A 17,168-nucleotide genomic window follows, 5' to 3' on the forward strand; every position below is an offset into this window, starting at 1 on the left:
AAAAAAAAGCAAAGGAGAATGATGAGGTGTTTTTAAATTCTGGTATTTAATATTAGGGAGCTGGGAGAAATAATTGGCATTCGTAGACAATTTTCATGGACTATAATTGACACTGAACCCCCATAAAATAACCAGATATCCAGTAATGCCTTGGAGATAGGAAGTTTCATATTCAAGGACAACATGAACTCCAATTAAACAATAGCAGTACAACAGTGGAAAAACTACAAAATAACAAGACATTGACCTTGCTGTAGTATCCAGGTGACTACACATCATTCGCAAAGCCCATAAGACTATGCAAATATTCTGTGAATGGACACAGTCTACTACTTTTTATGTAATTCTAAGTACTCCTCAACCCAACCATTTCAATTCCTCGAATCCCCCAAGCTGCTACAGCTTGGCCACACTTAATGTTTTTTTAGAGAGCAAAAAAGGTTAAGAGACATTTGTTTCACTTCATTCGCGTCCTGAGCCATTTGGCAAACATGACTCTCATGTGTGCCACGCTGGGCCTTTTTCTATTGAGCACACTAATCTGATTGTTTTTCCACTCTAAAAATTTTAGGTCAACAACCGGGCTGCCGCCAGAAACTAATTAATTTGCAAACAGACCATAGTTTTCACAAAGGGAGAGACTTGAAAAGCTATGTCAGCAGAGCTGGTCACAGCACTGCGACACAAACTATTGTGGCATCTACTCCAGGCTAAATCTCCCTGACTAACTCCCAGCACACACACATACAGAAACTCAAGAAAAGAAAAAATGAAAGTGGAGTCCAAAGCAGAAATTGTTATTAACAGGACGAGTACCAATTAAACTGACTGAAACAAATAAACAGTATTTATAAAATGTCAGGATGTTTTTTTCTCTCCTTTCTAAAATTCAGTACATTCATTTTGATCACTTCAGATATGCTTATTGTTATTCAGATGTTCATAATCTTCAAAAGATCATAAAATTACTAGAAAACTGGGTTCCATCCCCTCTGATATATGAATGATTTATATACTTATAAGTAAATATACAGCCACATGTGCTCTCCAAATTGTTCCAGCTGACCTGCTTGAATATGGCTTCTGAAATACATTCCTATTATAGAGACTATGTTTATCAGTATTTTTGTCAGCTGAATTTGAGTTGCAGTTAGCAAGGTATATCCATATCTTCATAACCTTCTAACTGATAAGTGTACACATTCCACCAAACCAAACATCTGTTGTTGTGCAGAAAAGGACATATTTTTTCTTGTTTTAATGATTTGTATGGACATTGTATTGAGGGCATCTGCTGTTGTGTGGGTCTCTCAGAGTATTATTGCCAAGACACTTCACATTTTAAAATATTTATGGAAAACAAAATATAAACATGTACGACAAAACAGCTTTGTACTGTGACTCTTCAAAATAAGAGCTGAGAGTGGACTCACATTGTGGGAGAATATGATTTCCTTCCGCAATCTCTACATTTAGCCATTGTTGTCTATAACTCCTCTCTGAATGCAGAGAGTATCAAATCAAGGAAAGGCTGCTTTGTGTTCTCAAATAGCAGCTTCTGTAGGTTAGTACAAATACAAAGAACTCTAAATAGACAGGAAAATAAAGTGTTTGAAGAAGCCCACCTGTTGTGCTCTCAATAAATGTATGTGCTAACAATTATTTTCTGTGTAGTTTTTATTTTCTGCACAGTGTTAAGCTTCCTTTACTGCTACTTCTTCTGCTTACTGCAGCATGACAATAATTTGGTGGATATAAAATGAGGTATTTATTCAAATCTCTCAAAACACAAACTCAGTCAGTGAATACGGAATTACGTTAAAGACATATTTTACATACCATTTAGCCACCTTGAATCATGCTGCTCTGTCCTGATTGGATGGTGCTGTCCCAGGGTACGGAAAATAGCAAAATCTCTTCCCATGAAATCTGCTGCTGTTCCAGAGTACAGTTCCCCATCTGTTGGTAAAAACAAATACTAAGCAATATGGCACTTACAGTGGATTATGTCAATTCATTTACAGTAGTTTGTCACTATGGCATATATCGGATGGTTTTTACAGTGTTCTCAGAGGTTGGACTGAAACAATGTATGTTGAATGGCCAGCTCACTCAATGACCTAGTGTTTAGCTGGTCTTTTTTTGCTTTATTCCTAACAGCAGCCATCTAAACAAACTAAGGACAGGTGTTAAGATGACTGATGACTATAATCAACAAACCTTTTTTGTGCACATACAGAATCAGAAGAGTACATTAGGGACGAGTTGTGCATTTCTCAGGACTATAGATATCATATTTGTTAAATGAGAGTTTAATCCATTGCTACATTTTTAGTTATGTGTTGAAAGAGTGGCTTATTACAGACGTTTTGGTATAATGTGTCTCTGGGCAAATGACATTGATTAGATTTGTGTAAACCCCATGGGATGATTTTCCAATGTTTTAGGAATGTCCTCACCAGCTGTACCTGCACAAGAGCCTGTTGACACCGGCAATACATGTTGATTTCTATCTATCATTTGAAAATGTATCACCTAATCAAGCTTCCACAAAATACATGTTTCTACTAGACCTGGCTTACTTGTTCAACAAGATGTTTTCTGTTTGTCTCTTTGAAGATACTCCGCACTGAATGTGAACCAATTATAAATGCATTCTATACTTAAGCAAATATACTGGAAAAATGAAAACACTTACAGATGAAATGTAACCAAAGCTTTTCTACCGCTGACCATTATTAGCATGAAACAGGAGATGTGAGATTTCACAGTAGTTGGAGACAGTTTCATAGTGGAACACCCAGATCACATTATGTTAATTTAAAAAGGAAGCTGAATTGATTAGGAGTGTGACATTTCTAATTGCTGGTGAAAAGGCCTAGAGCCATATGGTAATCATGGACATCAAGAAGGATGAAAATACCACAGTGGAAACGGTTTCATATGAAGGGCTTGCAAATGAAGAGATTTACAACAATTGATTCTGACTGGCCCAGCAGGAGGTATAATAAAAAATTAAGCAGTCAACATGTTGTGCATAATTCAGTCATTTCACAAGCTTCCATGCCAGTTATATTTTACATTCCAAAAGATAATGATTTAATGAAATATTTTATAAAAAGGAAAATGTCTTGAGACATGCTCTTTTTTTTATTTCATTCGTGGACAATTGTATGTAAGCTTCTTGTACATTACTTCTTACAAGGAGTAATATAGCAAACTAACTAACTAACTAAATAAATACTAATATATATATATATATATATATATATATATATATATATATATATATATATATATATAATATGAAAGGAGGAATATAAGCATTATACAAAAATCCATATATTCGTAATATGGGGGGATAAAATGTTTCGGACCCCTTACCCCCTCTCTTTGGGGGATGTAGAAGTCGAAAATCTTTAAACACAGTGCTTACACGAATTAAAACAGAAAGAAGGGATTTTCCCTAAAATGTTTTACTGGACCTTGTAATGTTTTTTTTTTTTTTTTTTTTTTTTTTTTTTAAATCATTTAAACCTTTTGTGTACATCTAAACAAAAATCTCTCTCTCTCTCTCTCTCTCTCTCTCTCTCTCTCTCTCTCTCTCTCTCTCTCTCTCTCTCTCTCTCTCTCTCTCTATCTCTATATATATATATATAGATAGATATAGATAGATATAGATATATGAATCTGAATTTTAGAGCAGTGCAGAGGTAAATAGCACTATGCCATTTTAAAATTAAAATAAATAATGCATCATAGTGTGAATTAAATTTGATATAGTTGTGCAATAACAATATTGTGTCCTATGGAAGCATGAGGTATCAAACAAATATACTTTGAGAACTGCATTGGCAAATGAAGGTCAACAATAGTAGAAATCTGATTTCCCACACAATGAATTGTTTATAATTATAAACCTTTACCTGATCACTTTTCATACAGGATGTTCTTTTTTTTTTTTTCCCACAGGTCTGACTTTGCCTGTCACCACAACCCAATCATGGAGTGTAACAGTTTCTACCTCTTACTGGGTTCTCATTGCATACAGATTAAAAGGACACTGCTGATCCACCGAGGCCTGTAAACCTAAGCTGTGGTAGACAGGCAGATCTATAGTTTAATTACTTTCCACACTGAGCTGAAAAACAGCTGAGAAATCAAGCATGGAGCTTCTGCCACGGAGAAGCAACATGACTTATTTGGTGTCCACAAAGAAATTGTGCAATGTCAGTGTATATGCTGGCAGCTTAATGACAGCTCAGATACCCCCTTAAGATCATGTACTCAGCAATCTCCCCCATTTCCTTCACTGCAGAATGCTTTTAATAGATAGCTTTGACTACTGTATGGAATTCAGTACAACAGTAGAGCATGCAAAAGAGAAGAACACACACATATCTATATCTATATATATATCTATATATATATATATATATATATATATATATATATATATATATATATATATATATATATATATATATATATATATATATATATATATATATATATATATATATATATATATATATATATATATATAGCCAAGACTGGTCAAAGTGTACATGTGACACCATCCCAAGCACTCCACAAATCTGGCCTGTATGGTACGGTGGCAAGAAAGAAGTCATTACTCAAGAAAGGCCACCTTGAATCCCATTTGAAGTATGCAAAAAAAAAAACACTCAGGAGATTCTGTAGCCACGTGGCAAAAAGTTTTGTGGTCTGACGAAATTAAAATGGAACTTTTTGGCATAGATGCAAAACGTTATGTTTGGTGCAAACCCAACACAGCGCATCACCAAAGAACACCATCCCTACTGTGAAGCATGGTGGTGGCAGCATCATGTTATGGAGAGGACAGAAGGGAAAATGAATGGAGCCAAGTACAGAGAAGTCCTTGAGGAAAACCTGCTGCCCTTGCAAGAAAGCTGAAACTGGGATGGAAGTTCACCTTTCAGCATGACAACGACCCAAAGCACACAGCCAAATCTACACTGAAGTGGCTAAGGAACAAAAAGGTAAATTTCCTTGAGTGGCCCAGTCACAGCCCTGACCTAAATCCATCGAAAATTTGGGGCATGACTTGAAGATTGCTCTCCATCAATGCTCCCCAAGGAACATGACAGCTTGAACAGTTTTGTAAAGAAGAATGGTCAAATATTGCCAAATCTACGTGTGTAAAGTAGGTAGAGACCTATCCCAACAGATTCACAGATGTAATTGCTGCCAAAGGTGCTTCTACCAAGTATTAACTCAGGGTGATGGAGACTTATCCAATTATGATCTTTCAGTTTTGTATTTTTAATATATAATTCTCTCAATAAAACCTTTTTTCCCCTTAATGGTGCAGAGTATGTTGTGTAGATAAGTTGAAAAAAAAAATCCTCATTTAAATGCATGAAACTCTGAGGCACTAGCACAACAAAATGTGAAAACAGTTCACATTCAAAAAGTTCAGGGGGTGTAGACTTTCTATAGGCACTGTGTGTGTGTGTGTGTGTGTGTGTGATTATATATATATATATATATATATATATATATATATATATATATATATATATATATGTGTGTAGAAAAGGAAATTAGCTTTTTTAAGTAAAGAAAAAAGAATACATATTATGCTATTATCAAAAATACTGCAATATCCCTTATTTGAGATCCCATGGTGCAGCTGTTACTGCAAATTAAAAATAAAAACACAAGATCTTTACACAGTGGTTGCACTTTACTACATTATTACCCATAAAAGACATGGATTTTTGTCTTGTCTGCACTGAGCCAAAATACAGTCACACACAGACACAATCACCTGCAGCTGTGTCTATGCAGATACAGTAGTTTCAAGGTTAAGTTTCAGGGAAAATCACATTTGGTTTACAGAAATAGGGCCTGTTTGTACAGCTCTTACCATAGCTATCAGCAGGAGGCAAAACATCTTGCAAACATTACTGTTCAGCACAATAAGGTAAACATTACAAGGCCAACCTTTATACAACAGATACCAACAAACATGCAAAGGAAATCTGAGTATCCTTATAGGAAAGCAGTTTTTCAAATAACTTTTAATCATGAGAACAAAGGGGAAATGCATTTTACTTAGTGCTTTACAGTTCTTTACAGCCCATTCCTATACTTACCTCAGATGCCAACAATTCTAAATACCCAAGAGAAAGAGATGTTCATCCTATTTAGACATACTTACCAATTAATAGAGAGGCACTCTGCAGCTTTGGGTCATATGGACTCTTTCCACGGCCATTCTCAAAATAGGAGGTCTCTAATCTGAAGACATTGTCCTAGTAATAAAAGTAAAAAACTGAGTATTAAAACTTACAGATAAAAACAAGCATAAAAAATGTGTTTCACAGGCAACAAATTAAAGCCTTGTCAGAAAAGAGGGCTTAATTCACAAATATATCTGCCATGAACCATTTCGGGAGCTAACAGTGATTTGTTAATAATAAGACTATTGCCATTTATAAAGTGATTGCTTGTATATGCTTGGGTGGAAAACCATTCAGTCATGATTCAAATTTTTCCACTTCCTTTGAAACCAAGAGCCAAGTCAGCATGTCTCAGCATGAATTAACTCTGCAGCATCCTAATTAAAACATTATTGTGAATCAAGTGTAGTGGTAATGGCAAGTTTACTTGGATTGATTAATGAAGGTAGCATTAAGACCAGCTCAATCACTTACCAGGTGCTGGATTCCATCGACAGTATTGAACTCTTATCCCCCCCAGTGAGGGAAAACAATTCTCCAGACCACTGACAATTACAATTCATTTATAGGGCAACGCTCTGCATTGTCAAGTGTAATATATCATCTAGATCTTTGTCTCTCAAGAAGAGTGACCTTTAAGAAAGATAAAAGCTATGGAGTTGTCTATTTCAAGAACACATTACATACCATGCATATGTAAGTAATGAAATACAGAACTCCTGACCAACCCTAAATATTCAACGGTCGATTAAAATTCCTTTAAAAGAAAGCACTGTAACTATACTGAGAACCATGGTTCCCTTTTCCAAACGCAACATCTTAGCCAATATAATTAGAAATGGGCTATAACGATGTACATTTCTTCTTTAGTGTATTCGGTTTCATCCTATATGGAAAAATTATATATAATTTGTATACATATACAAATAATATACCGTATTACTTGAATTTGGCGCCGCCCTCGAATTAAAGACGCCCTCGTATTGATGCCACAGTCATATATCAGCTTTATATTAGAAGCCGCCCTCAATAAAGAAACATTAGGATATTTATTTTCTGCCCCCTACTAAAAAAAAAAAAAAAAACAGTAAACAAACGCGCAATCCTGACTAGGTGCAAGTAACCCCCCTCTCCCCCCCAACCAAGAGACGGGAGCCTCAATCTAGCACGTAAATTGGAAACTAATGTACACACACACACACACACACACACACACAGCGCATTTTATTTTATGGTAGTAATATCCAAGATAAACAACGTACAGAAAAGTAGTCCTTCTCGAGTTCTTATAGGGGGTCTTGTTGGTTTTCCTTTTTGTTTTGTTTTTAGTTCGTGTAATTCCCGTAGTCAATCCCGTACAAATAAAAACAATGTGCTTACTATTTATGAGAAGATTTAGTTTCGGTTTCTCTTTCAGAGAAATTACAAACATGAGAGTTACAATGAGAAAAAAAATAACTGAGTAGGATATATTGACATAAAACAAACTATCAGTCTGAGGTATTTTTGGGTGTAGAAAAATATCTACGTAACACTCTCGTACATAACTGCCACACCAGCATTGTCCTGCCCCTTAAAAACCAATGCACTCCTGATTCGCTGGTGCAGTACTCCCCTGACCTTCCAACTCCCACCTAATAGGCTCTCGGAAACTGTCAACCATAAATGTATTGTAGTCAAAGTAAGTTACCCACACACGCTGCTACGTACAGGTAGGACAGAAAATAAGCAACCTACCATAAATCATGTAAGATAATATTGCTGCTTTTGAAAATCGTAGTATTATTAATAAAGCTCGCCCTCGTATAACGGCTGCCCTCTTTTAAGCTCTGTAGTCATTTTGATCAATTTAAAATAAACGCTGCCCCAATTGAAGAGCATATTATATATATATATATATATATATATATATATATATATATATATAGATATATATATATATAGATAGATAGATAGATAGATAGATAGATATAGATAGATAAGAAAATATGAACATTCCAAAGTTTACATTCTGGCTCGTTTGGTTGTCAGTAGCTTATTGATCCCAGAATCTTATCAAGCAGCTTCTTCGAGGATCCCAGGGTGTCAGCTTCAACAACATTACTGGAGAGTTGGTTCCAGACTCTCACAATTCTGTGTAAAAAAGTGCCTCCTATTTTCTGAGAATTAATATTTTATGCAGGACTTTCTCCAAAGCTTTCTTGAAATCGAAAACAAACCATGTCATATGCTTTGCAGTTATCCATTGTTGATGTTGCATCCTCAGAAAAATCAAGCAGGTTAGGTAGACACAATTTCCCTTTCCTAAAATCATGCTGACTCTCACCCAGGATACTGTTACCATATAGATAATTTTCCATTTTGGATCTTATTATAGTTGCCATAAGTTTACATATAAGTCAGGCTTATTGGTCTGTAGTTACCTGGTTCGGTTTTGTCATCCTTTTTATAGATCAGTATTACGTTTGCAATTCTCCAGGCTGTCGGTAAAACCCCTGTGTCAAGAAACTGTTGCATGATCTTGGTTAGCGGCCTGTAAATAACTTCTTTCATTGCTTTGAGTACTATTGGGAGGATCTCATCCAGCCCAGGGGATTTGTTTATTTTAAGAGCGCCTAGTCCCTTTAACACTTCTGCCTCTGTTATGCTAATGTTGTTTAAAACTGAATAGGAACTGGTCAACATGTAGGGCACGTTGCCCATATGAAAAGTAATCATTTAATATATTTGCTATTTTTTCTCTTCATCTATGATTTTGCCATTTGTATCTCTTAGACATTTTACCTCCTCTTTTAATATTCTCTTGCTGTTATAATATTAGAAAAAGTTGGTTTTAGACTCCTTATCATGTTCATTTCTATCTCTATCTTGGCCTTTCTAAGTTCATTTTTGACTTGTGTTTTGCTTTTCTGTGTACTTTGTTCTTGGTCCCTTTTAAAACGCTCTCTAAAGTGCCTTTTCTCTGAATCTTTTATTTTTTTAATTGATCTATTAAACCATTTTGGCAATTTTCTTTTAGATTTAGATTTATTTACTTTTGGGATGTAATTGTTTTTCACCTCTAGTACTATTATTTTAAAAAACGACCATCATTTTTCCGTGGATGTTTTCTCTATTTTACACCAATCTAGTTCTGTTAGTCTCTGTTTCATACTAGCTTCTGTTAGCCTCTGTTTATTATTGCAGAGTCCGAAGAGTATCTTCTTGAACACTATAAAAGCACGGAGGGTCACACACTCTGAACTACCTAACCCTACCCCCCCCCCATATTTACACAAGTATACACCCCCTGGTCTCTCTCCCTTTTCCTCAGTTACAGGTTACCCATGATCCTATGCACTATGTAACTAATTTGCATAGCACCCCCACTACAACTTTTTTTTGTAATTTGAACAATAAAGCTGTGTACTATTCTTATATAAAAAACATATATGAAAAAAACCTTTCGATACAATGATGGCCACTTTAGGTCACCTGACTATTCAAACACATGCACACACAAATACACATTTATATAAAAGTATGTTTTTAAAAACAAAACAATATGCACAATCGTCACCAATCAATATTAGTATATTTTGTGATAACACTTCCAGAGAATCAGTTAATCTTGACATATTCATTGCGTCTGTCCTTATTAGAAAGTGTACTTTTACTTATCAGGAATACATTTATTTTCAAATGCAACACACACAACTTACTGTTGGAAATATGGGTAATTTATCATGACAGTGGAGTCCTCTTTGTCTTTAAAATAAAATAGAGACTAATTATAAAATTAAAATGCTTCCTTTTTGTACAATTACATATTATTATTATTATTATTATTATTATTATTATTATTATTATTATTATTATTATTATTATTATTATTTTAAGTTTCCTAAACAAGGAGTTTAGAATTTTACTATATCTACAACGTATGTTGCATTTTTAATAACAGGATAGGAGCAACAAAAAACATAATTTCAAAAATGATATTGTGTTTTCACTATAAAGCAGACTTTTGACTGTATTGCCTCTCTTATATATCAGCATATAAATTGAAAATATACATTACTTTTTGATAAAGGTGACCAGTTTGCAGTTGTTTGTGATGCATTTTAAAACAAATGTTAATATGAAATAATGCCAAATGCATAGTCTCTCTGAACTACTGCAAGTATACTGTATACTCATTTAAAATTCATAAAGTAATTTACATTTGTTCATTGTGTTTTTTTATGTGCTATTTGAAGTTCTATGTTGTTCATTCCTATCCTTATCGTTGCTTCAATAAGTATTTGTACACTTGGTATACAAATCCTTATTGGATCCAGTGTACCAGTATGTATATATAAAAACCATGCAAACTTCACTATTAATCAGTCATATATGAGTCAACATATAAAATCCAACATGTTTACCTTATATGTTGAATTTTTACTTCTATGTGACAATGTTTAAACCTGTATGTTCAATTCACAACATATATGTTAAAGATATTATACATACATACACCGAAGAAGCTTGTATAATTTGTATATCTATTTTCCATATGGGATAATGGACTGTTGTAATTATATTTAGTAGTTTTTGGGGGTTTCTTTGTCTACAAGAACTGTAAAAAATATGATCTAAGGTTAGATTAGTTAAACATGTGTACACACTTGATGTAATGCATCCATACACCTGCCAGCGACTACTGTAAAGGTGGTGGAATGTATATGGTGTAATGTAATACTGTAAGACTACAGTCATCTTAAGAGCAATGGTGCCCATACTGAGAAGAAATGCTATCAGGCATCACTGTGGCTTGTTTGGGACCTAAAGGTCATGGAAATCTTTTGTTGACATCAGCCATCTCAAATTACATAATTAGCCAATACCGTTATTGTTGGCCAAAGTAATTGTTGTTGGCCAAAGAACACCAAGTACCTTGTCACATTTTATTATACCGTTTATTAGAATAGGTATATTTTCTTTAGAAGACATCCAAGACAAGAGTCAGTGAATCATAGCAAACTTTTACACAGAGCAACAATAACTAGGTTGACAATAGGGGACATTAAGTTTAATTACAGGTTACAAGATCAAAAATATGCAATATAAAATGCATGTTGAAAATCTTTCTATGCGTATATTTAGATAAAATGTAATTTATATTTACTTGAATCAATACTAGAACCACCATTTTTTAGTGCGTTCTCTGCTTACTAATTAGGCAGAAAATGATTTACATGCCTTTTTGCTAATACTTCTTGCCAGTCTATATAGGTCAGAATAATTGAATAATCTTCAATATCACAGTTTTCTACTTTTTGATGGCAAATATTCTCATAAACAACAAAATTCTGATGTCTGATGCTGTATTGTGAGATAATATTTAACCAAAGACAACAAGTTAGTGACAACTTCCAATTTAAAGCAAGACTCGCTCATTTTGGGAACTTTGGGGCCTCTCGCTTATAAAATGCATGAATGTATAATTTATTTTAATGGAGAATTCAAAATATGACACCTAATTTATTTTTTAATGATCTGACCTTGACAGCTATGCTAGTTACCATTCGCTGAAAGTCTGCCACAACTGTCCTTCATAAAAGCCTCTCTGTAAAAACAATTTCAGCTCCAGCCAAATCACAGAGGACCCTATTAATGACAAGCTGTATTCATCTGCATTCTTTTGATTAATTGGGAAATTGGATATTTTACTATACTACTTTTCAGTAACAAATACAAAACACAATCCCATCATCACATTACTGCAACAGTGATTAAACACTTAACGTGCTTCAATGACTGTATTGTGAGGTTATTTATTATGGACAGTGCTTCAATCAGGCTTTCATTGAGGCTTTTAGATAAAGAAGATGTTTTATCCCTTAGCAATCTATTGTAGGAGTACCTGTGTCATTTTTGGCCAAATAGAGATGAAGCAAGCCCTTACAGTTAATCAAATACAGAAAGTGTGGTCTTGTTTTGCATTAGGTTTGGAAACAACAACAACAACAACAACAATGCTATAAATCCCTACACTGAAATCTATTCTATTGTTTGTCAGGTAAATGTGCACTCAGCTGGAATTGGATTTAGACAACTATCATCTCACAGTAAGAAAAAGATACTCTTTTGGGCTGAAATGAAGCCTGTTTTGCTCCCCACCATTATAAAGGTATATAATTTTCAGGTCAACCCAAAAAAATTGTTCAGAAGTTATAAGCAGTGCCCATGCTAATTTGATACAAAACATTCAAGCAGTTGTTCACTGGTTTGTCTCATTTCACACGACACCAGCTAGATGGGGGAAAAGTTGCTGAACAGAAACACACACCAAAAAAAAAAAAAAAAATTAACACAAAAATAAACCTACCTCGAGATGTTTTCCAGTGTCAAGATAGGCACATATGGGATGAAAGGCCCCAGTTCCACAAACATACACGTGTGTTTGGTTATAGGTTTGCAGCACTTTGATGAAATTAGAACACTCTTTCTATAGGGAAAGATAATAGGGAAACAATCAGTTTGGAAAGCCAGCACCAGGCAATTTGCTTTGTTCTGTTTTATTATGTTTCTAGATTTGTCAGCTACTTGAGACTTTTTTCACCCCATTGACTTCAAGGTGTTCCTTTGCATTTCTAAATTGTAAACCTAATTTGTCCTTATTCAGTTGTTTCCACCTGTTTCCAGTAGGATGCCTAATATTCACAGGATAATGGGATGAAGCAGGAGGCAGCTTAACAAAGAAAGAGCATGATTGTAAGAACAGTAAGTTAAGACTATTTATTAATAAACAGTTACTTTCTGTTCAAGATAAGTAAATGTTTTCTTATCTTCAGTTAATCTATAAAAACATGGTTAATGATTCACTAATTAAAGATACAAACCAATTTTTATTCAAAGGATAAAGATAATTACTATATGGATTAATACCAATTATATTCATTAATATAACGCAATTATATATATAGATAAGATATATATATATATATAATATATTCCCATATATATATATATATATATATATTTTGTAACATAATGTACTTTATTCCAGTGACCTGCTCATCTGCTACTCAACACTTAAAATGCTTGCATGTAAAAGCAATCAGCAAGCTGTTACAGAGACCCTGCCTTCCTGAGGAGCATTAATGGAATCACTGTCTGAACTGGTGCCCTTTGTTTAACTTCAATCCACTCTCCTGTAAACATGTTAGACATTTACCAAAAGATAGTTGTGTCTCTATTTGATCGGAGCAGTGGCAGATCTTAATACAGCCATCGTAAAAATGTATAACCCTGCTCTTTTAAGGATCTCATGATACTTGTGTTGTCTTGGTGTTAAAAGTAGTGATGTGATGGAAAGAGATGTTAATAAGGTGGTCAAAAAGCACCCCTGATAAAAATAAAAATAAACCAAATCTCTTGTAAATCTCGGTAATAAGGGACATTGCTGTTTAGATTATTAAAAGATACCTATTTTTTGTGTATATAACAGCATTTACTATAGGTTAAAGAGTGAGAAAAATATAGCATTACACGTCCACATGTGCTGCTACAACTGTTTAAATAACGTAGCTGTACTTTTTCTTTTCATTGTTAACATTCTAACAACTTTTTACACTTATAACTTTAAAGTTTGTTTGAAAGTTATTTTCTCTAGCGCACTGGAGTTTGAAATCTGTTATCTAAATCACTGCAGGAAGGGCGATTATATAAAAAAATAAAAAATATAACAATAAGCGATCTGGCTTTTTTTGTTCTATACCACATCATGGATCGTTATTACTGTGTTATCTGTTTAACAATGTGGGCAATAATCCTTCACTATCAGTGCACTAGAGCGGACATTTTGAAAAGAGCTTTAGAACAGACTTTAAAGTTATGTATGTTATGTATGGGATGTTAACAATGAAAAGAAAATGAACAGATATGTTATTTAAACAGTTGTAGCAACAAGCAGTAACACTATATCTTTTGGAACCCTGTTATTTACGCTTTAAAGAGAGTCAGTATCATGTCCAAGTCCAAGATATAATGAATCATGTCATTCTTTCTGGTCAGGTAGTAATCAGGTGCACACCAATAAAAGCTAATAGATGAACCTACTCAAGAGTTCCCCCAAGGTAACTTTTACAGACAGTATCTTCTCAGGTTGCTAGGATACGGTCTGCCAGGCGTCACATGCAGAAGTGTCATCTGGGATTAATTGTCTATTGGTTTTAAACATGTTTTATTTTTGTATTTTTAGACACCTTTAAAACCATTCCATACATTTCTGTAAAATGCGTTCTTAAGATAATTATCTACAGTAAAGTCAATATCAAACTTCTGAGCGGAGAGCAAACTTGTATCATTACTGGTCATTTTAGAAAAACATTAGCCCATCTATCGTTCTCTTCAACTGATAAGGTGGCAGTATTTGAATGATTGTGATAGAATGGAATGTTATTTCTGGGACTTACAGTAAATAGAAAATACCTGAAAGATTCGTTCAGGTAACCTAGCAGGTGGGCCTCTCCGAAACGAGCGAACAGCAAAAATCAACAGATAAGGTAAAATTGTGTATAATTGAAAAAATAATGCACTACAAAGGTTAAACTACGATAATGGATCTTTAAGTGTATTAATTCAAATTGGTTTGTCACTTGCAGCCAGCATTGCTCATTATTTAACTTTAAGACAAGTGACTGAGATTATCATACTGATCGGGTAAATTCTGAGGATTACAACACATACTTATTAGTCAATGCAGAAATGCTTTGAAATGCAGATATATTGTGCCCCTAGTGTAAAATGTATCTTTATATATTTGCAGTTTCAGTCTGAGATCTACATTTATGTGTGATGTACAATAGAACATTTTATGATTAAAGATGCATCTGTTAGAGAGTATGGCATTTGAAAGTGATTGGCTAAACTATAGTTAATTTGCACATACTGTTTTCCTCGCTGCAGTCTTTTTTTGACACATTTTAGCATTATTCCCTGTTTGTGATTAAAGAAAATCTGAAGTTGATTTTTTCCCTTAGACTAAAATACAGCGTTTTTTTTGTTTGTTTTGTTTTTTGTTTTTTACCTCAGCTTGAGTGTTGTGCCTCTTAGTTGATATAAACACTAAACAGGAAAAAAATAAAATAAAATAAAATAAAACTAAAAGCTTTGTGAATAACAAGTAAGGAATAAACAACAGTGGATAAAGAGGATGCGTTAACGAGGAAACCAAAACATATGCATTAAAAAATGTAAGTAGCTTTATAAATAGCACAAAACAAGAGGAGATTGTATGGGCCTAAACATTGTACAAGATATGAAAGGCTTATAAATAAGGTTGATACACAACACATATAATTTATAAATGCATAAACCTGACATACTTTTACGTGAAATGGTATAAAAGTCTTAGAAAATGTGGAGTTTTAAAGGTTGGAAAATAGAAATAATGAATCTGCTGGCATTGTTTTACTTCCAAATATATTTAAACACCCCTATACTATATATTTTATTTAGTTTTAAATTATTTAATCTGATTAATTTTTCTATTCTGTTTCCTGAATAATAAACAACCAGTGACCCTATCAGCCAGCTTTTCACAAGTTTCAAAGCAAAGTTAAAATATGTCACTCTGATTAGACAATGTTATACAACCCTTTCCTGAATTGTTACGTAAATAAAGAACATCCATCTGTCAAAACATACTTCTCAAATGAAAATCAAAATGTATCTATTGCATCATTGTCTAGCAGATGGAAACCAAATATGTTTTCTGTTCCACTGAGTATCTTTGTAACTAAATGGCTGCTGCAGTTAAAGAAGAGGTCAAATTACCAATCATGCTCAGTTATACAAATGCAATGTGCCTGTGTTGTTTCACTATATTATTACTAATATTAATATTATCTGATAGGTGTACACGTAGCCATGATGATGAAAAGTTTGAGTTCAGAATGAAATTAGATGTTCCAATTAGACACAAGTAGTCAGTAAAATAGTAATGTGATGAAAAGATACAGTATTTATTGTTTTGGATAACCTTTTAATTATTCCAGAATGCAATGAAATCAAACCTCTGCTATGATTACGTTAGTGGACTGCATATTATACAGCATTGTAAAGTCGCGTGTGATTGACCATGGACAACCTTCTAAGTAATATAGGAGCCAGTTGAATTTCAATGATAAATACAACAATATATATATATATATATATATATATATATATATATATATATATATATATATATATATAGAGAGAGAGAGAGAGAGAGAGAGAGAGAGAGAGAGAGAGAGAGAGAGAGAGAGAGAGAGAGAGAGAGAGAGAGAGAGAGAGTGTGTGTGTGTGTGTGTGTGTGTGTGTGTGTGTGTGTGTGTGTGTGTGTGTGTGTGTGTGTGTGTGTGTGTGTGTGTGGATATAGGGATATATAAAAACAGGTTTGTGTAAACTGAAAGCTTTGTTAAAGTAACCTTCAGGAAATACAAGGCCAATTGTGCAACATTAAAACCCATTTTAAATAATATCATCAATTTCACAGGGTTAGATTGAGTTTGAAAGATTGATGTGTCAGATACAAGGTGACAGAGGTAGTTAGTCTAGATACTAGACCCAATACTGTAGATTGGATATTTTTTGTATCGCTTGTCCAGTGAGTAATTGACCTTTTTATAGAATATGGTATGTCTGCTGCACTGTTTGAAGTTTGACAGGTCATACATCATTTCTTTGGACTTCACTTTTGATACACACATATGAATGCAATTTAAAAGACTGCTATCATTAATTTTTGGAAAATATTTTAGGTAACAAGATATACCCTTGACACGCTTGTCAGGTTTTGTAGGATACAGTTTACACAGCTACAGTGTATATTTTTGTATGTGTAGGCAACATTCCATTATATTTCAAATGTTATCAGATAAAAATGTTCTACCCGTTACCAAACAACAGAAGTCAGCACCCGGTCCC

General features: G+C 33.9%; 1 protein-coding gene across 1 annotated transcript in view; it reads right to left on the reverse strand.

Moving 5' to 3' along the window:
• Positions 1-17,168, reverse strand: part of LOC121318194 (semaphorin-3A-like) — a 117,078-nt gene that overhangs the window by 16,724 nt on the left and 83,186 nt on the right. The window contains exons 5-7 of the mRNA XM_041254614.1: positions 12,583-12,702; positions 6,209-6,302; positions 1,840-1,959 (exon numbers count right to left, since the gene is read on the reverse strand). Coding sequence (XP_041110548.1) covers positions 1,840-1,959; positions 6,209-6,302; positions 12,583-12,702 — 334 coding nt within the window. The remainder of the gene's footprint in view (positions 1-1,839; positions 1,960-6,208; positions 6,303-12,582; positions 12,703-17,168) is intronic.

The sequence above is a fragment of the Polyodon spathula genome, chromosome 7 (genome assembly GCF_017654505.1).
Source record: "Polyodon spathula isolate WHYD16114869_AA chromosome 7, ASM1765450v1, whole genome shotgun sequence".
Lineage (NCBI taxonomy): Eukaryota > Metazoa > Chordata > Actinopteri > Acipenseriformes > Polyodontidae > Polyodon > Polyodon spathula.